The sequence below is a fragment of the Dromiciops gliroides genome, chromosome 1, assembly GCF_019393635.1.
Source record: "Dromiciops gliroides isolate mDroGli1 chromosome 1, mDroGli1.pri, whole genome shotgun sequence".
Taxonomy (NCBI): Eukaryota; Metazoa; Chordata; class Mammalia; order Microbiotheria; family Microbiotheriidae; genus Dromiciops; species Dromiciops gliroides.
The window spans coordinates 741703144-741725948 of NC_057861.1; the positions used below are offsets into that span (position 1 = coordinate 741703144).

The following is a 22805-nucleotide window of genomic DNA, read 5'->3' on the forward strand; positions in this document are numbered from 1 at the left end:
TTACTAAAATTGCAAATCTCTGAGCAAACATATTTTTCTAGCCCTTATTAGGTACAATCCATCCCTGGTCAAGAGTGTATCATTCCTACATCTTAAGCCCTGATCCAAAAATTCAGTTGGCTTTTTGTTTGTTTCCAGATAAATCTTGAGTAGCTGTTCACTCAAATCTGTCTTTCTCTTCCAAAACTCCTGTTTTAATGGATAAATATGGTGAAAAGACCCCTCGGGCTCCTACGGCCTTCACTTTCTTGCCCAGGACTTCAAGGTCTCTACCTTGCTTGATAACTTTTTAGTAGTAGCATAATGTGTCCCCAGATGAATCTCCGGAAGTGGGGAGCGAGTCTGCCAAGTCCCATCCTGGCTATGTGCCCCTGGATGCCAGCAGAAACCCCTTGAGGGCAAACACTGATCCATTTCTGTCTCAGTGTCCTTAGAGCCTAGGACTGTGCCTGACGCATCCTCGAGGCTTGCTGATTGACGGACAGTTTGACAAACAGCTGCCTTCGGTTTCCTTAGCTGAGAGTCACCAACCACGGCTCTCTTTCCTCTGGACCTTCCTGAGGAAGCTCTCACCTGTTGGGGCCTTAGAGAATTGCCTTTTCTCAGGATGGCTCAGCTCTGCCCTCTGCAGGGAGAGGCCGGCACCTCATCCTCTGCTCCCCACCTTTGGGGCTCCTCTCCCTTTCTTATAGTTGTCACTTTCTCCCACCCTCTCCTCCCCTGAGGCACATCAGAGCACCTGGCTCCCCCTTCTGCTCCTTCTTTTGTTGTTGTTGGTTTTGGTTTGGTTTTTGTTTTTAATTTGAAGTCCTTCTATTTTTTTTTTTAAAAAGGTCATATTTCTTCATCCCTTAGCAGGAGATTCCTTTCATTTTTGATTGTAGGAGACCAGTCTGAACTCGGTACATTCAGACTCATTCCTTTGTTGTGAAACAAGGACCAAAAGCCCCCACCCTCTCTGCAGGACAATACACAGTGCTCTTTCCCCTCCTGCCCTCTGAGCATAGGAGGAGGGTGCTCCAAAGAGAGCCTCTTTCTGCTACAGGGTGGTCTAGGTGACCTCTGAAGAGAGCCTGCGCTCTCTGGTACTGTAATAATTAGTGTGTGAGAGTTTAAGGATACTAGCCTTTAATCTGGGGTTGGAAGCCCAGTGATTTAAAGAATGTAGTCCTAGGGGCAGCTAGATGGCACAGTGGATAGAGCACTGGCCCTGGATTCAGGAGGACCTGAGTTCAAATCCAGTCTTAGACACTTAACACTTACTAGCTGTGTGACCCTGGACAAGTCACCTAACCCTCGTTGCCCTGCCCCCCCCCAAATGTATTCCTGAAACAATGCTGCATAATCTGGACAGTTATAAGGACCAAGCTTGGTTTTAAGTGGCCAGAGATGGAGGGAGGGGGTAATGGAAGATTGCATATATAGCTCATCTCACTTGATACATTGGTTAGGTTGTAACTGTTCTGGCCTCAAATCAATATAAAGCGAAGAAATGATCCTCCTCCCCAGAGGGAGCTGTCAGAACTTTAAGACGGGTGCTAGGTCTGAAAAAGACCTGGGGGGTTTCAGTGGACCACAAGCTCAGTCTGAGTCAACAGTATGACATGGCATCTAAGAAAACTAATCCTGTATTAGACTGCCTGAAGGGAGGGGCTGGGGTGTCCAGGACTAGGTGGGTGATCATGCTGTTGTGATCAGACTGTGCAAAGGTTCCTATTTGGTGCTGGGGGCTTCAGGATGAGTGTTAGCCCCTGTGCTAAGTGCTTCACAAATATCACCTCATTTGAGACTCACAACAACCATGGGAGGTGGGGAGTATTCTCATCTCCATTTTACTGACAAGGAAACTGAGACCAAGAGAGGTTAAGTGACTTACCCAGGGTCACACAGCTACTGTATCTGAGCTCAGATTTGAACTGTTTTTCCTGACTCCAGGCTCAGCACTCTAGCTGTATGTGCCTTAGCCAGAACAAGGTGTAATGGGTAGAGGTTATAAAGTGCCACATTTTGGCCTGATGTAAGACCAAAAAAAAAAAAAATCCCAACATTGAGAGTTTTGAGTGAAAGTAGATGGGCTGCTTCAGAGGGGTATGAGTTTCCCCTCATTGGAGCTTCCCAGCTGGGTGCCCGCCTGTTGTAGAGGGATTTTTGTCCAAGTGTAGGTTGCACTAAATGACCAACAAGGTCTCTGCCAATTCTGAGCTCCCCTGAGTCTCCTCTCCTAGGTCCTGCTACAAGTACCCTGATAAAATCACACCACTCAGTCTGGCAGCTCCCTCTCGTTTGTGCCTTCCATGTTCTCCCTATCCTCACATAGTATGGAAAAGCCTGTTAACTCTTTTTTTTAAGGCTGTTAACTCTTAACCCATTTCTATCTACGGAATCTGGAGAGCTACCTTGTCCTCTGGAGGGACTTGGATTCAGTATCTGAGGTTCCTTTTAGCTCTAGATCCTTATTTGTGACCTTGGGCAAGTCAAATAATCTGCATTGCCTCAGTTTTCTCCTCTGAAATGAGGTGGTTGGTAGATTTATGTAGCAGCTACTTTCCATTTTAAAGACTTCTGTTATCCGTGATCCTATGATACTCCCTACCTCCATACATCTTCAGTTTCTCCTTCAGTGGTCTCCTTGATCAAGTCTCATTTCTCTTAAAAGCAACAAACACCAACCCTACTTCCTTAAACCTTTCTCTGCCTTTCTCTCCACCTCCTACCCTCAAGTCACCCCCCTTGTCTCACTGTCAGACTTTTCCAAAGAGTAGCCTCCACCTCACCATACAATGTGAGTTCTGTCCACAACACTGGACTAAAAAACTCTCAAAGGTCAGCAATAGGGGACATCTAGGTGGCGCAGTGGATAAAGCACCGGCCCTGGATTCAGGAGGACCTGAGTTCAAATTCGGCCCCAGACACTTGACACTTACTAGCTGTGTGACCCTGGGCAAGTCACTTAACCCTCATTGCCCTGCCCCCCCCAAAAGAAAGTCAGCAATGGCCTAGTGACTGATTCAAGTGGCCTCTTCTTCCCTTGTTTGATGCATCAGCAACATCTAGGGCATTGACACTCCTTGCTATTCTCCTCCCTTTCATTTTTATACAACAGTGTCCTGACGGTTCTGTCTCTGCCACTGATCATTCTCTGCCCCTTTCTGTATTTCTCTTCTTGCTGGTCCTGTAACCCAGGCTGGTTCTGTCCATCTGTCCTCCATTGGCCCTTCTCTACACTCTCCTTTTTGAATGCCTCTCCTCCCAGTTTCAACTACTGCTCCATTCAGAAACCTCTAAATTTACATCTATAGCCCCAACCTTTCTTCCAAGTTACAGACCCACATTGCTTATGTGTGAGTTATTCATTAATTTGTTTAAAAAGATTTATTACAGGGCAGCTAGGTGGCGCAGTGGATGGAGCACTGGCCCTGGATTCAGGAGTACCTGAGTTCAAATCCGACCTCAGACACTTAACCCTTACTAGCTGTGTGACCCTGGGCAAGTCACTTAACCCTGACTGCCTCACTAAAAAAAAGAGAGAGAGAGAGAGAGAGAGATTTATTACATTAGAGTAATTTCTAGATACATCTCCTACCCAACACCCCCCCCCCAATTGAAGCTCTCCCTTACAAGCAAAGGAAAATTCTTCATCTGTCTTCTGGGGCCAAGATTAGTTGTTACATTATTTCCTTTCAGTATCCTTTTCATAGGCATTGTTAGAGATTTCCTCTAGTTCTGCTTACTTTACTGTGTTTCAGTACATGCAAATCTTCCAGGGCTTCTCTGAATTCCTCATATTCATCATTTCTTACTACACAATAACAGACCATGGCATTCATATACCACAGAGCACTCAGTCACACCCCGACTGAAGGGGAATTGTACTGCTTTCAATTTTTTGCCACCACTAGGGAATGCAGCTGTCAGTATTTTACTATAATTCAGAACTTTACTTCTGACTTTGACCTCTTTTAGGTATATGCTTGGTACAGAGATCACCAGTTGCTCCTTCTTTCCTCATGTGTTTCCTCCAGAGGAGCCAAACCACTTCCCAGTTCCATCAAGAGCCCATCCATTTTCCTGTTTTCCCACAGCCCCACCAACACTGATTTTTGTCATCTTTGCTAATTTGCCTCTGAGTTGCTTTGTTTGCTTTTCTCATTACAAGTGATATGAAGCATGATTTCATATGGTATCTGATAGCTTGTCATTCTTCTTTTGACAATGGTTTATTTATCTCCTCTGAACACTTAGCTAGCAAGGAATGCTTTTGTCCAGATACATGTTTCCAAATGCCTGTTAGATATCTCGGACAATTCAAATTCAACATGTCTAGAAGTGAAATTCTCTCTTGCCCAGACGTGGTCTCACCCTTCTCACTCTGTTTTGGCAAAACCATTCACTGAGTCAATCCCTCCATTTTGAAATCTTGATGCCCTTTTTTGATTCTTCCTTACCCCTCATTTCCTTTCCTGTTTCCTTCAGCTGATCAGTCTTTTCATTTCCAATCCATGTGCTCCATTTTATTTCCACTGATAACAGCACCCTGGTCCAGGTACTCGACTACCTCTTGCCTGGACTATAGCAAAATTCTCCTGGGTTTCTTATCTCTCCCCTACTCCTGCTTGTCAAACTACTGACAGATTAATTTTACTAGTTCAGAGATCTGATTATGTCACTGCACTGTTCAGACTGGGGCAGCTAGGTGGTACTGTAGTGGACAGAGTGCTGGACCTGGAGTCAGGATGATTCATCTTTGTGAGTTCTGGCTTCAGACATTTACCAGCTATGTGACCCTGGACAAATTGCTGACGCTTTCTGAGCCTCAGTTTCCTCATCTAACAAAAGGAAGGGTTTGGATTTTGTGGCCTCTAAGATTCCTTGAAATCCTATAATCCTTCCAGATAATCAGTCTTTGTCATAGAATATATTGGCATACGTCGATATATCCTAACTCCAATGTCACCTCTTTTGTGGAACCTTCTCTTCCCCACCCTCTAAATCAGAAATTATCTTCCCTCCTTGGGACACCTCTCGAGCAATCAATCAACAAGCATTACTAGGCACCTACTGTGTCCCAGGCACTGAGTTAGTCACTTAGTACACAAGAATATAAGTGAAATAATTCTAGCCCAAAGGAGTTTATAGGAAAAAAAAAATTTGCACATAGATACATCTCAAATAAATACAAGATCATTTGGAGTTGGCAGATCAGAAAAGACCTCCTGTAAGAAGTGGGAAACTAGAGATTCTAGGGGGCAGAACAGTCAATGCAAGGCATAGTGTGAGGAGCAGAAAATTCAGTCTGGGTGGACCATAGACCGTATGAAGGGAAGTAACAAGGCATAAGACTAGGAAGGGAGGGAGGAAATACTAGACTGTATGTCAATCCGCTGCTAAACCTTAAAGCCCTGTGGTGACGTAGTAATGACCCTGTCATCTGATCTCTTGGGTAGAACTTTGCCCGTAGTTGGCATGAGATAGAGGTTTGTTGAATGACTGGTGTGGGAAGACCCCAAAGGCTAGTAAGGAATTTTCCCTGGGGCTTGGGCGATCAGGTAGCAGGCTTTAGCTTTCTGAAAGGTCAGGGAAGGATCAACAGCAGCCTGGAATCCTGGGGATTTGCCTAGTTTGACCAAGATGGAATTTGTTGTGTTCTGAAGTTTCCACCGGTTCGTTCTCCTTTCATGCCGTCTCTTCTCAGAAGCTTGATTCATTTTCTGCCTCTTTGTCTTCCTGCCACCATAAGAGAGCTCGCTGGGACAGAATGAAAATGTGTGAGGTAGAAACCAAAGGCTTCCCGTCCTTGGGATAAAGGACCAAACCAATCATCCCTAATGGCAACTGAGGGGAAGGTGCTTCTCAGAAGCAAGAATCTTAATTCTTCTCCTCTCTTTCACACACACACACACACACACACACACACACACACACACACACACTTTCTTTCTCGCCTTTCACAGCTCTCCAGTGGGTAAATTCTTTATGGTCCAAGCTTGTTAATAAAGGCTTAAGCTGCTTTTCTTTGCAGTCTCACCCCCTCCCCCATACTGTATCCCATGACAAGTTATTATTATACCCACATGCCCCCACCTCCTTCCATTCTTTTAACCAAGAGCCACTTCAGAGGACCCTGGGTTGTTTTTGTTTGTGGTGATGGTTTTGTAGAAATGCCTTTGAGAACCTAAAAGGGGGCTTTTGAAATTTTAGGTTGAGTATAGGACCCAGGGAGGAAGTTTGAGTTGTCATGGAGACTTGGCTGAGGTCTCTAGGCTGGAGATACACTGATTACACGCTCATGGAAGCTCCTCGGAAATGGATACAATGAAGAAACATCAGAAAACCCTTAGGGTTATGGATAGACTTTAGAGGAGCAGACATTATGGACCCAAAAGACAGTTTAGTTCTCTTGCTTCAAGCCTCATAGATTCCATCCTGCTGTTCCCCATTTGCTCCCATCTGGAGTAGGGTACTCCTTCTTAGAAGCCCCATTATCAATAAACTGGATGGTGGCTAGAGGTCATGCAGGATAATAAGAACATCCAAATATGGGTCCCTTATCAGAACTGGGGTCATGGGATCATAGATCTAAGTATGGAAGGGGCCTCTATAGTCACACGGTCCAACAATCTCATTTTATAAATGAGAAAACTGAGGCTCCAGATGGTGTAAGTGCCTTGTTCAAGGTCACATGGGTAAGCACACAGAAATGGCCACCACGCAACAGGCCTGATCCCACTACTGAATGGCCCAAAGCTTTGGCCTGCTCATTTCTTACCTGGGCTGCTTTGCCCCTCACTTCTGGCACTCACCAAATTTGTGCCAGACTTATCAAGGACACTCAATCTGCTTTAGCCCAGCCGCAGCTCAGAACTCCTGAACTCAAGCGATCCACTATCTTCAGTGTCCCTCAGTGGCAGGGACAACAGGTGTGCTTCCCCGCACCAGGTTCTACTGGAGCTCCCTAAGCAGAGACTGAAAGAAAGCTGGATCAGATAGCCATCAATCAGGTGGGAAATCCAAAATCTAGTGGACAACAGAAATATCAGATTCATAGCCCACTAGCTTCAGGAGGCCTGCAAAACCCCCAGTGCAACCTAAAGCAGATTAACATGTACTTGGAAAAGATTTAATGAAATAAATTAAAAATACGATACAATATAAATAATGCTAATTTGTGGTTTTCTAAGTTGATAAGCCAAGGAGTCATCTGTTTCTATCTGAGTGTGACACCATTGGACTAAATGAACACTCAAGCTGCCTTCTGATTGGGAGAGTGATCTCACTGAACTAAATATCTGCTTCCCACCGACACCCTTAACTCCCTCCTCCAAATGTCTCTTTGAACCTGCTTCCTGATGTTCTCCAACCAGAAGGAACTGGTGACTGAGGTAAAAATGTTAGCAACCCTGAATGGAGGTGATAACTTCATCTTAGAGTTTGTGATAGGAGGAAAGCCAGGCAAGATAGATCCTGTGGGCCTGGGTACGATCTTGGCTCTGATACTACCTGCATGGCCTCAGGCGAGACACTTACCCCTTTGTGCCTCAGTATCCCTAATTCTAAAATGAAGGAATTGCATCAAATGATCTAGGTTAAGTGACTTGACCAGGGTCACACAGCTGATAAGTATCAAGTGTCTGAGGCTAGATTTGAACTCAGGTTCTCCTGAATCCAGGGCTGGTGCTTTCTCCACTGTGCCACCTAGCTCCCTATGTAAGCCTTGTAAGAGACTTTCAAGCCCTAACTCTATGGTCCTCTAATCTAACCTCCATCAGCACCAGGAGCAATGACATTCTGAAGGTTCGGCCTTGAATATAAGCATAGCCTCAAGTGCCCAGTCACTCTCCAGGGACATCCAGCCAGTGTATTAATTGGCTACACATTCCTGCTTGCCAAAGGGAAAACAGAATGTGGGGCAGTCTGGAGAAATGAACAATTAAATTAAATGAAGAGGTATCATCCTGGCCCCAAAGCTACTTCCATTCAATGGGCCTCAATTTCTCCATTTGCAGAATGGGTAGCTATAGCTGATTCTCCCTCCTTCTTAAGGCATGGACTATTGTGATAACAAGATGCCTTGGTACCTTGAAGGGAAAGGTGACAAAAGGTTCAAGCAGCTGTTGTCTGATTATTTAACACTGTAGAATTCTGGGGCAGCTAGTTGGCGCTGTGGATAGAGCACCAGCCCTGGAGTCAGAAGGACCTGAGTTCAAATCCGGCCTCAGACACTTGACACTTACTAGCTGTGTGACCCTGGGCAAGTCACTTAACCCTCATTGACCCACAAAAACAAACAAACAAAAAACCATTGTGAAATTATATGACTATTTTTTTACTTGGGAACTTGGGAACAAGTTAAACATGCAAGAATCATTGGTTACAGGAGCTCTAGGGGTGGTGTGTTCCTCCACAAGGATGTTGGCTAGGCTAAGCTAGTTCACTGAATCCACTCATCTGTAGGATTTTCCCATGCCCAGAACAACATAGTGATTAAATTTGGTGAGAAGTAACTCCTTGCAATAGAAAGTTAAATATACAAACAAGAGAAGACAGAAATCTCCATACTTCCCTGCTCTATATGTTTCTTCTCATTTCTATCACTGTCATGGAATATAGGGATTGACTCTAATGAATAGCCTTGGGACAGGTAGGAAATTCTGAAAACTTCCTTCCTTTTCATTCATTCTTTCTTCCTTCATTCTTCCTTTCTCCTTCCTTTCTTCCTTCTTTCCTTTCCTCCTCCTTCCCTTTCTTCTTTCATTTTGTCTTTTCTTTCCTTCCTTTTTCATTCATCCTTCCTTCCTCTGTCTTTTCCTTCCTTTTTCTTACTTCTGTCCTTTCATTATTTATTAATCTTAATTTTGTGTTTACTTTCAGCTTTTAAAACCACAGAGATTTCCCTTTAAATCTCACCACACATTGACCCTTCTCTATTGAAAAAAAAAAAACCATTTAAGTGATATCATGAGAACATGATACTGTACAGAACAGTTGTATCCATCCAACCCCCACCTCTCAAACAAAGAGAAAGGTGGGTTTGGTTCAAAGTTCTTCAGAACCAATGTTGTTCATTCTAACTCATCAGAGTTTGACCCATGTTCATATTATACTTTACGTTATGTAGTCATTGGGTGGTTTTCTTCTTCCTTCAAGCCTTACCATATTTCTCTTGAATTCCCTATGTTTACTATCTTCTTTCACAGCAATGATATTCCATTTCACATAGATACTACAGTTTGTTCTCCCTGTCCCCAAACCATTTTAACCAAAACAAAACCCATGACTAGAAAACTGGAGGTGGCTACAATGTGGCGTCCTAGAAACCCCTACCAAAGGGCCTATAGGAATCAAGTTACAATTATAACCAAAATGGTAGAAGATGAAAGGAAGAGAAACTTGTGAAAGGAGAACTAAGCCAATAGCGTTCTCCTTAATGTCATTTCTTTGGGTATTTCTCTTAAAGAGACTTCTCTGACCCTGAGGGCCTATTTGATCAAACTGAACCCCAGTTCCTCCAACTTGTACCCTCTTCACAGATCAATAATCTGGTTTCTTCTCTTGACTTGTGAGGTCCTAAATGTAGAGTTGGATGGGATTTTAGCATCTATTTCCTCCAACTTCTTTATTTTGTAGATCAGGAAACTGAGACCCAGAAAGGTTAAGCAACTTGCCCAGGGTCACACAGATAGTAAGAGAATGAAATGGAACTTGAACCCACATCTTCCTGACCCCAAGTTTAATAGCAGGCTGCTTCTAAGATTATCAAGGTACATCTCCTAGAAGATTAGCAGGGTTGTTCCCGAGAAAGAAAAAAATAACTAGCAAATAAGACAAATGGGTCTTTTGACTGGTATCAGTACAGAAGAGATGGGTGTGGGCTCAGCCAAACATAGCATTGCAGGGCTATAGGGGAGGGTGTGTGAAGGGGGATGGTTAGAGGAAAAGGGAATAGGAAAGAAGAGAAGAGGAAAAGAGAAGAGATGGGGAGGGAAGAGGAGAGGAAAAATGATAAAAGAGAGAAAAAGAAGAAGAAAGGAGACGAGAGAAAAGGAAAGGAGAGGAAAAAAGGAGATTGGAGAGATGGAGAGGAAAGGGAGAGAATGAGAAGGCAGAGAAGGGAAAAAGGATGAAGAAGAGAATATGGAGAAAAGGAGAACAGGAGCAAGACTATGGACTCTAGTAACCTAAAATTCTTTGGGAACAGTCTGCCCAAGGGGGATGGAAAACTCTCAAAAATAAAATTCGGAAGACACAAAGACTATTACAGTGAGGAGGAAAAGAAGCTGCCTAAAAAGAATGCTGTGTTTACACAAGGAGTTTGCCAAAACCTCAGAATTTAATTGTTTTTCAATTTTGTTGATGCTTTTAGTTTTTACATAACAGTCCTAGATCCATCCCTCCCCCTCTCCTGCCCCAGAACTGACTTGTAAAACAGCCAAGACAACTGATCCAATGAAAATGTCTGGCACACTAAATGCAGCCTTGTGCCCCAAGGTTCTCCTGACTCTCTGCTTCTAAGGAGGAAATATGTTTCACTTCACCTTGGAGAGCAAGACTGTAATTACCATTCCTCAGCATTCATCTTCCTTCCCACGATCTGTCCATGTAGGCTGCTATCATCATTATGTATGCTGGCTGGGTCTGAGCCATTTCTCTGTGCATCAGTTCATACAAATCTTCCTGTGTTTCCCCGAATTCTTCATATGTATCATTTTCTTTTTCTTGCTTCTGCCCCTATGTGTGTAGGGGGCGTGTGTCTGTGTGTGTGAGAGAGAGAGAGAGAGAGAGAGAGAGAGCGAGAGAGAGAGAGGGAGAGAGAGAGAAAGAGAAAGGGAGAGAGAGAGAGAGGGAGGGAGAGAGAGAGAGAGAGAGAGAGAGAGAGAGAGAGAGAGAGAGAGAGAAAGGGAGAGAGAGAGAGAGAGAGAGAGAGAGAGAGAGAGAGAGAGAGAGAGAGAGAGAGAGAGACTGAGAGACAGAGAGAGACAGAGACAGAGACAGAGAGAGAACTGTGATTTCATCAGTATAGGATAAAAACTCACCCAGGCAGATTAATACAAAAGAGTATCCTGGTCTGTATGAACAACTTCAGGATGAGTAGAGGCAGCTCATGAACATTCATGATGACAAGGACTTCTTGGCTGTGTGTAGGACAACAGGAAGATCATAGAAGGGGCAGGACTGAGCAGCCCTTACTCCATGTCTGTTTCTCTTTTAAGATTCTTTTAAGAATCATCTTTGACCTAGGAAGGACAGAATTAAATGGTTAGTGGAATATAGAAGTCCAAGATGAGAGGTAAGTGAATACCTAGGTATCTTCTGTTACCAGGTTCAGGGTAACTAGATTCCAGGGTATTGGGGGGGTGGAAAAAGGTGATTGCTGAACCACTTTCACTGTCCTTTGAAAGACTGTAGAGAATGGGGACAGCTAGGTGGTGCGGTGGATGGAGCGCTGCACCTGGACTTAGGAAGACCTGAGTTCAAATCCAGCCTCAGGCACTTACTAGCTGTGTGGCCTTGGGCAAGTCACTTCACCCTGTTTGCCTCAGTTTCTTCATCTGTCAAATGAGCTGGAGAAGGAAATGGCAAACTACTCCAGTCTCTTTGCCAAGAAAACCCTACAAAAGGAGGGGGGGGTCATGAAGAATGAGACACAACTGAAAATGACTAAACAACAGCAGGCTAGGTGGGCTACCACAGGATTGGGGGAAAAGGAAAATGAGTGGATGAGACCAGTAAACATGACTTCTATTCCTGGCAAAGTCCTGCACTCAAGTATTCATGAAGAAAGAAAAAAAGCCCTTGGCATTTATATTGGCTTCTGTGCAAGGCTCTTTAACTGTCCTCAAGACTAAGCTTTCTCAGCTAGCTCTAGGGCCCACAGTCTGGGTCTTGGAGCCAGGGCAGCTGGTGGTAGAGTGGACAGAACGAAGTCAGAAAGACCTGAGTTCAAATCTCACCTCAGATACCTCCTAGGCAGGTTAATCCCTGCCTGCCTCAGTTTCCTCAGCTGTAAAATGGGGATAATAACAGCACTTCCCTCTCAGGTTGTTATGAGGATCAAATGAGATAAGAAGTGTGAAGCATTTAGCACAGTGCCTGAGGAGAAACAAGTGCCTTGTAAATATTAGCTATTTATCATTGTCGTTGTGGTGATGGTGGTTATGGGAAAGATTGCTCTAAAGTGCTCAGCACAGTGCCCGGCACAGAGTGACTCCTTAATGAATGTTGGTTCCCTTCCCTTACAGAGCCCAAGTCCATTACAGATGAGAAAACTGATAGGGGCAGCTAGGTGGCGCAGTGGATAGAGCGCCAGCCCTGGAGTCAGGAGCACCTGAGTTCAAATCTGGCCTCAGACACTTAACACTTACTGGCTGTGTGACCCTGGGCAAGTCACTTAACCCCAATTGCCTCACACCAAAAAAAAAAAAAAAGAAAAAGAAAAAAGAGAAAACTGAGGCACAAAGAGGCCACAAAGTGATTGGCCCTGGATCATACAGGTAGGAAATGGCAGAGCTGGGATAAGAACACCCAGCTGGAAACATGTTGCAGTCAGTCAGTTACAGGTATTGACTGAGGATATAAGTTTAGCACCGTGGTAAGTGCTGTGAGGAATAAAAAATAGACGAGAAATAGAACCTGCCCTCAAGGGGTTTACAATCCAGTGGGAGAGAGAAAGCCCTAAAACAGCAGAAGATGCAGAGCAGCAAGTGGCAGGGGAGGGGTGAGCGGAGGAGACCAGGAGAAGCACAAGAACTTGGAGAGGACCTCTAGACTTAAGGGAGGAAGTGGGGGGGGGGCAGGGAGAGGTGGCCAAGAGGGGAGGGCACGAGGGGAGGGGCCAGGCAACATGCATTATGGAAGAGGAGGAGCTGAGCTTGGTCCTCGAGGTTTACTTGGCAATTCCCTAGTTTGGCTCAGGGCCTCTTATCTAATACCCTGGTCTAAGACTCCAGGATTTCTGCTCTGGCTCCTGGGATGGATTCAGCATTCCACAGCGGGGGGGGGGGGGGGGGGGGGGGGGGGGAGGCGGGGCGGGGCGGGCCGAAGAGTTCCAAGGAGCATCGATTTAGAACTGGAGGAGAATTAGAGGTAGGTGAGCCAAGCCCTCATTTTACAAATGAGCAAAGTGATCCTGGGGCAGCTAGGTGACACAGTGGATAGAGCACTGGCCCTGGAGTCAGGAGTACCTGAGTTCAAATCCAGCCTCAGAGAGCTGTGTGACCCTAGGCAAGTCACTTAACCCCAATTGCCTCACACACACAAAAAAAGTGATCCTCAGAGAGGCTAAGTGGAGTCACACAGCTAGTAAATGTCTGAGGCAGAACTCGAACCCAGCCCTATCTACTACACCCTCCAGCCAAGCCCCCATGTCTAAAGTCACATGACAAGTTAAAGGCTGAGCCGAGACCAGAACTTGGGTCTCCAGACTCCTGGTATCCCAGGCCCCTCCTCCTTGCAAATCTAAATTCCTTAGCAGTGGGGTGCTACCACCCCGAGGCCAACCCAGCACTCCTGTCCACTGGGCAATTCTTTTTCTTTGAAGGCAGGGGCAGCAGAGACAGACTCCTGCCCTGGCATCATTGGGAACCTGCCCAAGCTGCTTTGGCAGGACCATCTAACCTGAAAGGGAACCTCTTAGGCTAGAATAGGCATGAGTGTATCCCAGCTGGTCTCTGTGCAGTCCTATCCAGCTGCTGGGCACTCATCAGCAGAGCCTAATGTAGTGGATTAGGAATCAGGAAGATCGGGTTCAAATTCTGAATTATAGTGCTGGAATTGACATCAGAAAGACCTGGGTTCAAATTCTTCCAGCCTTGTGACTCTGGGCATGTCACTTAATTCTCTGTGCCTCAGTTTCCTCCACTTTCAAATGAGGAAGGTGGGGGCAGCTAGGTGGCTCAGTGGATAAAGCACCGGCCCTGGATTCAAGAGGATCTGAGTTCAAATCCGGCCTCAGACACTTGATACTTACTAGTTGTGTGACCCTGGGCAAGTCACTTAACCCTCATTGCCCTGCAAAACCAAAACAAAAAACAAAAACAGGGGGCAGCTAGATGGCGCACTGGATAAAGCACCAGCCCTGGATTCAGGAGGACCTGAGTTCAAATCTGGTCTCAGACACTTGACACTTAACTAGCTGTGTGACCCTGGGCAAGTCACTTAACCCTCATTGCCACACACACACAAAAAAAAACAAAAAAATGAGGAAGGTGAATTCAGTGGCCCTAAAGGCTCCTTCCAGTTGCTTTATCCATGATCTTCTGAACTTTTCCCTTGGGATTTACGCAAGGCAGAGGGTACTGAAACCTTGCAAAATCTCCTCTTGTGAGATCCAGGCCTCATCCCTTGGCAAGCCCTTCTCCTCTCCCAGGGACGCAGGACAAATCTACTCATTTTTACGCAGAATGGCTCTTTGCTCCGTGCCTACACCCTTCCTAGTCCCTCCAAAGGCCAAGGACGCATGTCAAAGTTGTGCCTCTGCTTTGCCATCTGGTGGCCACTCTGGGAAACCCTCTACGTAACCGAGAGAAAAGAAAACTCAAATTAGAAAAGAGTTGGTGAATTAAGTGCCTTGGAGTCACAAGGCATGGCCGTGAGCACCTGGAGGGGAGAATGAGAGTTCCAGCCTTCAGAGCTTACTAACTGATAGAGAGGTGACCTGTACACACAGTTCTAACCTCAATTATAAAGGGGCGGAGCTGGGAGTCAGGGGTGAGGAAAGAGCTGGGAGGAGGGATTGTGTTTGTTCAACAGTGGGTGGAAGGGGCAACGAGAGATGATTGCAGAAGAAACTGCCTTTGAGGGAAAGTGGCAATGACATTCCCAAGGTCACTCAACTATAGGAAGCCAAAATGGTACAGTGAATGCCTTGCTAGACCCGGAGTCAAACCCTGTTTCTGGCACGAATTAGCTGTGTGACCCTGGGTTAGTCTCTTACACTAGCCCCTCCTTCAGACAGTTGTCATGAGCATCAAAAAAGAGGCAAAGCACATTGCAAACATTAAAGCGCTTTATCAATGTCAGGTTTCTTTCCTTTCACTGAGGTTCTTCAAGAAAAGGCTAAATGATTCCGTACTTGCTGGACATGAGCATGGTAATGTTCAAAGAAAGACCCTAAGTTGAAAGCCCATCTCTTACACCGCCTGTGACCTTGGGCAAATCCCTTAACCTCCCAGTTGTCTTCTCTGTAAAATGAAAGTTTTAGATTAGATCAGTAAGTCAGTCAACAAACATTTATTGAGTGCCAACTATGTACCAGGCACTGTGCTAAGTACTTTATAAATATTAACTCGTTTGATCCTCATAACAACCCTGGGAGGTTATTAATCTCCATTCCACAGTTGAGGAAACTGAGGCAAATGGATGCTAAATGACTTTTCCAAGGTCACACAGCTAGCCACATTTGAACTCAGCCAGTGTCAGGGCTCTATCCAATTCTGATGACAGATGGAGAAGAATTAGGACAGAGTCCCTCAGAACCTTGACAGATGAAATGTGCCCTTGATCTGTGGTCCCAGACACTGAGTGAGTCTCTGTCCTTAGCACCGTAATTGTCAAGGAAATGATAGTCCCCTTCCTTACCAAATCCTCCCTTCTATTCTCCAACCAGCCCCCTACTCTCCTAGGCACACCTGGGAGTGGACATTGCCTGCCAGCTCTAGGTCACTTGGACGTGCTTCAGACTTCTAGCTATGGTCACCCACATCCGGCCTCAATCCGGGCTCAGAGCTCCAAAGGCCTCCCAGAGGGAAGAGGGGAGGGAGGGAACCAACAGCCCAGGGGTGTCCTTGCCTATAGATCTTTGCATCTTGATTAGGAGTTGGCACAATGGTTGGCACAGAGTGGATGAGAGATAGTGATCAGCCTGAAGGCTTCACGTTCCCTCTTCTGTGGGAGGTATCAGCACCCTGCTCCCCAGGAGCAGAGCAGCAGGTCTGCCTATTTCATCACCCCCTCTATCAATGTTCCCTGAACCCTGGAATCTCTGAGTCAAAGGCCAGAGCTGGAAGAAGGGAGCCCGTAGTTCTGGATCTGAAAGGACCCCAGGGGCCATCCCACAATCCCCATTAGACTGAGCTCCTGCCTTGAGCAGAGGGATGATCCTTTGCCTTTCTTCAGAGCCTCAGCATAAGTACTCAGCCACCCTCTAGGTACAGAAAGGCGTTAGAGAAATAGCGCAGGAGGGAGGTGCTACACATGGTGGGTTAATAGATCTAGAGCAGGAAGAGACCCCAGAAGCCATAGTTTTACAGATGAAGAAATGAAGGCTCATGGAGATGTGCCCAAGGTCACACTGGGTATAAGGATAAGGGGTAGGGTCATGAATTTGTCAACAACAGCCACTCTCCTGCTTCTCCCAACCTCCTGCTACTCACAGAGCAGCTTTGATGGAAAGGGGAACTGAAATGTGAAAGTCGAGCAGTCAGAAGGGGTTGTCAGTGAATGTGCCTGTGTGCGTCTATGTGCCTTTGGTGATCTTGCTCTGAAAAGGACCTAGGACCAAATGTCTAGAGGTAAAAGGGACCCCAGAAATCACTGAGTGCCACTTCCTCATTTTACAGATGAGGAAACTGAGGCTCAGATTTGAGGCTAGGATTTGCCCCGGGTCATGTTTTACTGGCTGTGTGTCCCTGGGCAGTTACTTACCCCTGTCTGCCTCAGTTCTCATCTGTGAAATGAGCTGGAGAAGGAAATGGCAAACTGCTCCAGGAGCTTTGCCAAGAAAACCCCAGATGAGGTTACGAAGAGTTTGACACAACTGAAAAAAAAGTGATTGAACAATGTAACATCCCAACATAGTAATATACCGTAATTAATACAGTCATTCATCTATTTATTCAACAAACGTTAATTTAAGTGCTCACTTTGTGCCAAGAGCCGGGCTAGGCACTGGGGAGGCAAAGATAAAAGAGGAGAACGACACGTACAGCCATTATGTATTTTTACTTTGAGGGGAAACAAATCAAAGGTGTCCTCCCACCTTTTCTCTACAAGAGGATCCAACCCAAGGCTTACGTACTCAGAAGACCCCATAATCTGGACTCCAGCTTACAATTCGTCCTTCCATCTTCACCTGAGTACTTCCTGTCCATGCCTTTCTGGAAATTCTCTCAAGGGGATCTATCCTTTCTCTGGTTCTTTGATTAGCTCATGGGGGTAGTGCAGGCCTCAGGTGATCCCTGCTACCATCCACTCTAAACCAGGGCTGGGTCCAAACCCTCTCCCAGGAGGCCAGGGGCCCTCAGGGATTCCTGAGACTCCCCTTTACAAAGTCACCATTGAGGGTGGAGGTTACTCAACCTCATTAGCCCAGTCAGCTACTTGTGTCACCTTACAGATGTGACCTTTGTGTATTAACTGTCCAAAGTCCTGCTTGATCCAGAGGGCAAGCAGAAAGAAAGGGTTGGAATCCCCAGGAACATAAAAAGAAAAGGTATGCACAAAACTTCTCAGCAAGTAGCCAAGGAAGCCATCCCCTGTTCTCTCTCTAGCTGTAGCTGACCCCAAACACAGCTGGACAAACTAGGAAAAACTTGTTCAAGAGCAACTTATCTTCGGGTTAACGCATACACTTCCCAAGAGGATAGGGGTTGGGCCAGGGGAAAACCTGCTTTAATAAGTGACCTTTAGATAGTGAGAGTTGGTTTGGTGTAGTAGATCCCCAGCCAGGGAGGAAGCCTGCCTCAGACACATCCTGGCTGTGTACCCCTAGCCAAGTCGAATAACCCCACTGTTTCTCCAGGGGCCAGGGAAGTGTCCCTCTGGGCCAACTCTATCTCAGGGACTCAGGGCTAGCCCTGTGAGACCTCTGGGGAAGGGGCCAGATGGGCTCAGAGTAGGAACATCCATCCCTGTTCCCTCTACAAGGGGACTCTCTCCTACAACCCAGAGCCACCTCTGTCAAGGAAGACACTGAAATTAAACAAGGAAGTCCTGTGACTTCCTTTAAAAAATAAATTATGATAAGTCGGATTAATGTCATTTTTTTATATCACAGTCATTTCCAGATAAAGTCTTTCCTTCAGCACCTCCCACCCCCCCCAACCTACCTTGTAACAAAAGAACAAAACTCTTTCTCTTCCCCCCACCCCCAGCCTACCTCTCCTCCAGCATAGGCTCAGTCAGAAGATCTGGCCCCAAATCCAGGCCCTGACACGACCTGCGTGTGTGGCCAATCACTTAAACTTCCTGGGCCTCAGTTTCCTCATGTGTAAAGTGAGGGAGTCAGACCAGATGGTCCCTAGGCCTGGCAGCTTTGGATTGTCCTTCTGGTCTGAAGGCCCTGAGTCATCCCAGAATTCCCCCAAGTGCAATATCCCATCATTTTCCAGGTCGCATTTCTTTGACATCTCTTGTGCCCATCTCCTCTACTCCTCCTGCTACAAGCTCCATTGCTCAGGATCTTCTTGCCTCTCACCTGAACTGTTACTGAACAGTCTGACTGCTTTCCTCCTCCAGCCTCTCCCTGCTCCGATCTATCTTCAACACCCGTGCCAACCTGCTATGCCTCAAGCACAGGTGTGTTCATATCACTCCCCTGCCTCTGATGCTGCTACCACTCTGTGCAGTGCCGCTTTACCTCATTTCTGGACTATTGCAACAGCCTGCTGGTAGGTCTCTCTGCCCCTGCCCAGTCCTGTTCATCCCCCACTTGGCTGGCAAAGCAATCTTCCTAAGTGCAGGTCTGACCATGGCACCCTTCAATATACTCCTGGGGCTCCCTATCACCTCCAAGATCAAATATAAAATCCTCAGCTTGGCATTCAAAGCCCTTCAAAACCTTCCCCAACAATCTTTTCCCCCGCAATCTCTGATCTAATGACACTGACCTTTTTAATGCTCCTCAGACCAGATTCTCCATCTCCTGACTCCAGGCATTTTCCCTGGCAGTGCCCCTGCCTGGAACACTTTCTCTCAAAACCTTGAGCTTACTTCAAGGGTAAGCTTAAATGTCACCACTCAGTACACTTGCCCACCCATACACACACACACACACACACACACACACACACACACACAAGTAATTTGCATTTATCTGCTATTTATTTTGCACTTGCTTATCCACATAAACATTGTTCTCCTTCCCACTCTGCTTCCCACCAAGTACAATATAAGCTACTTAAGTCTAAGAACTATTTTTGCTACTGTATCCCTAGCATCCACCAGTGGCCAGTGCACAGCAGGCATTTAGTAAGTGCTTGTTGAATTGAATTAAACCAACCAATCCATGAACCATTCTGACAAGCGTATGTCGCGTTATGCTGCTGTAGGCTGCCACCTCTCCAACAAAGGGAGGGACATATATTTCCTTATGTGTTCTCCAGGACCAAGATTACTGTTCTTGCAGTCTTTTGTGTGTATCATTTTCCTGGTTCTGCTCATTTCACTTTGTATCAGTTCATACATGTCTTCCCATTCTAATCAAGGCAACAACAAACCAGAACAATTTGTAAATAACAACACCGTAAAGACAAAGAATTCCTATCAACACAATGACCAATCGTGATTCTGGAGGACCAAAGATGAAGCCACCCACTTCTTGTCAAAAAGTGATGGACTTAAAACACAGAAGATGAAATACATTCTTTGGACATGACCAGTGTGTGATTCTATTTTCTTCGGACATGAAAAAAAAATGAAAATCTTCCCATGACTGTCTAAATTCCCATTCTCCATCATTTCACATAATTCGGTAATATTCTATAACTTTCATGGACCAGCTGTTCCTGTAGAGCTGGTGGGGACATTTTGTCTTTGGCATTTGTAGATTAAATGCATTTTGGAGAATTTTTATCCTAGAGAAAAGAGGGAGCAAGGGTCATTGGGGGATGCAGTACATATACATTCATACATGGTGTACCCAGCATATTTTAATTGGAAGAAATATTAGAAATAAATATTAGAAATCAACTTTCTCAGTCCAAGGCAGGGGCAATTAATCTGGAAAAGATCTCAGTGTGTAAGCCTCAGTCCGAGCCTTTAGCATGCTAGAGCAACCAAAACGATAATGTCATCCTGAGATGAATTAAGAGAGGAATAGGAAGGAATAGCGTGTAGGACAATGGAAACTGGAGATAATAATAGTACTTTCAGGTTTGTCGTGAGGAGCAAAGAAGATGATATTTGTAAAGCACTTAGGGCAATGTCTGGCACATAGTAGGTACTTAATAAATGTTCCTTTCCTTTCCTTTCATTAGAGTCATAAACCCTGGATTCACGTTCCACTCATGACACTTGCGGGTTCATAGGTTGTTTTCTTCCTATGAAATGTAATACCCTCAAAGGCAGGGACTGTTTCGTTTTTGTCTTTGTATTCTCAGCACCTGGTATGGTGACACACAGCAGGTGTCTAATACATGCTTATTGATTGATTTGTGACCCTAGTGAAGTCACCTAACCTGAAACAGCCTGAGTTTCCCCATCCATCAAATGGGGGTGAGGCAGTGTGGCATGATGGATAGAGAGCTAATATCAGAGTCAGGAAGACCTGGATTCAGGTCCTGCCTCTTATATATAGACAGACTGTCTGCCCCTGAGCAAGGTTAAATGTAACCTCTCACTGCCCACAAGAAGCTCCCAAGATTCTAACCTGCACAGTGGGCTCTGCATTGGTAGAAAGAAGCCCCAGGACCAATGAAGTCCTAAGTGCAGCTTTAAGGAATGGGAATGGATGGAGTCTTTCTTTTTCCTGCCTCCCTCATAGGGTTACTCTGAGAAGGAGGCTTTATAACCTCTGAAGCTCTCAGGAGCCCCATGATGAGGTCAGGCATCCTGGCTCCACCTCTACTCCTGGCTGACCTCTCTGGGTCTCACTTTCCCCATCTGCATAATGAGGGGACTAGATGGGGGTTGCTTTCAGCTCCAAAACCTCAAGAATGGGGGATGCCAACAAGGTAAGTGTGGGCCGTGCCATCTTCCCTGAGGAAGCGCCCCAGTTCTAATGTGAGCACCCTCTCTTCACAGCTTCCCTGTACTCTGAAATGCAGAGGGATAGAACAGAGAGACCTGGGGGAGTCATGGCCCATCCGGACTACAAAGACTGGAACTCAGAGCTTATCAAACCCAAGAAGCTGACGAATCCTGTAAAAGCCTCTAGAAGTCACCAGGAGTTGCACAGGGAGCTCCTCATGAACCACAGAAGGTGAGGGGGGTGGGGAGGCAGAAAATCTCCACCCATTTCTTAGACCAAGTGATGCCTGGAGCATGCTCAGCCGGAACCTGTGGGTTGTCATGGAGACAAGGTACCCAAGCAATCTAGATTTAGAGGGTTACATTCTCACCTCTGACGTATACAAGCTATCTCAGTGGTCTCCAGATGTTTTTTTTGTTTGGGTTTTTTTTAGTGAGGCAATTGGGGTTAAGTGACTTGCCCAGGGTCACACAGCTAGTAAGTGTTAAGTGTCTGAAGCCGGATTTGAACTCAGGTACTCCTGACTCCAGGGCCGGTGCTCTGTCCACTGCGCCACCTAGCTGCCCCGGTCTCCAGATTTTAATTATGTACCCCTTTCAGTTATGCATGGTTCCAATAGCTTTATATTTACTTATTTATAAATTATGTAGAGATTATATGCTTATAATTCCTTGTAATTATTATAGTTAATTAAAATATGCAACATAAGAAATATGATTATGATTGCTAACAATTACATTCATTATAAATCTTATGCAAAAATCAAAATTTAAAAAGGGGAGATAAAGATGAAATATTTGGAAAATGTTTACTTACTAGTGGCACAAAAATATTTTCACTCTGACTAAAATTATTGGCACTAATATTTTTGTGAAAGCAATGAAATGGAATATACTTCATTATTTTTTGAAATCTTAGTTAAATGCCTTGTGATATAGCAATTTCCATCCTCAGCTACTTACTAGCTGTATGACTCTGGGCAAATCACTTAACCCTGTTTGCCTCAGTTTCCTCATCTGTAAAGAAATGGCAAACCACTCCATGATCTTTGCCAAGATCAGGAAAAGTTAGACATGACTGGAAATGACTGACCTACAACAACAATGACATAGTAATTTCAAGCTTTAGTCCTAAATCCTTTATTTCAATACTTGGTTTCAATGGCCATTGTGGCTTTTTTTAATGCCACACAAAGCCCTCTAGGACTCCGTAGAAGAAGTAGATCACTAGCTACACTTACTAAAACAGAATCTTCATTTTTCAATGCCATCCACCAATCATACAAAGGCTTTTGATGGAATCCAGCTGGGAAATTTTCATCTTCCCTGATGTCAATCAGTTATTCTTTACAAGCCACTCAAAAGGTGTTGCAATTTTATATTTTCTGACAAATGGGTTTAAAACCCACTGAAACTCTGGAAGATTGTTAAACACCTTACAACATCCCGTTTCTAAATTTTCAACTTTTAACTGTATGAATATGCAAATTTTTGTAAGTGACCCATCATTTTCAGCAACCCAGAGAGAAGAGAGAAAGTACCCAGGAGAGGAGGGGGGGGGGTCCACAATGTAGAAGGCTGCAGAGCCATCAAGAAGGGCCGAAGACTGAGAAAAGACTCTTATAATTTGGCAAGTAAGAGATCATTGGAAATAGAGCAGTTCTCGGTGGAGAGAGGAGTCAAGTGGGATGAGAGAAATAATGAACCTGGGAGCCTAGAGGGATGCTGGTGCCCTTGATTGAAAGAGAGAAGTTTGGTAGGAGGGAAAGATGATGTGATGAGGTAGGCAATGGATCCCATCCACAATCTCTTCATTCTGTTTCCAATGAAGAATGAAAAGTAGTGCTGCCTCTCTCACCAGCTACTGACAGACCTGGATCAAGGTTAGCTTAACCAATGTGAGG

General features: G+C 45.3%; 1 protein-coding gene across 2 annotated transcripts in view; it reads left to right on the forward strand.

Moving 5' to 3' along the window:
• The window catches only part of FAM107A (family with sequence similarity 107 member A), a 135980-nt gene that overhangs the window by 104017 nt on the left and 9158 nt on the right, over nt 1–22805 (forward strand). For both annotated transcript variants that reach the window (XM_043967936.1, XM_043967929.1), the window contains one exon: nt 20956–21133. In XM_043967936.1, coding sequence (XP_043823871.1) covers nt 20956–21133 — 178 coding nt within the window. The remainder of the gene's footprint in view (nt 1–20955; nt 21134–22805) is intronic.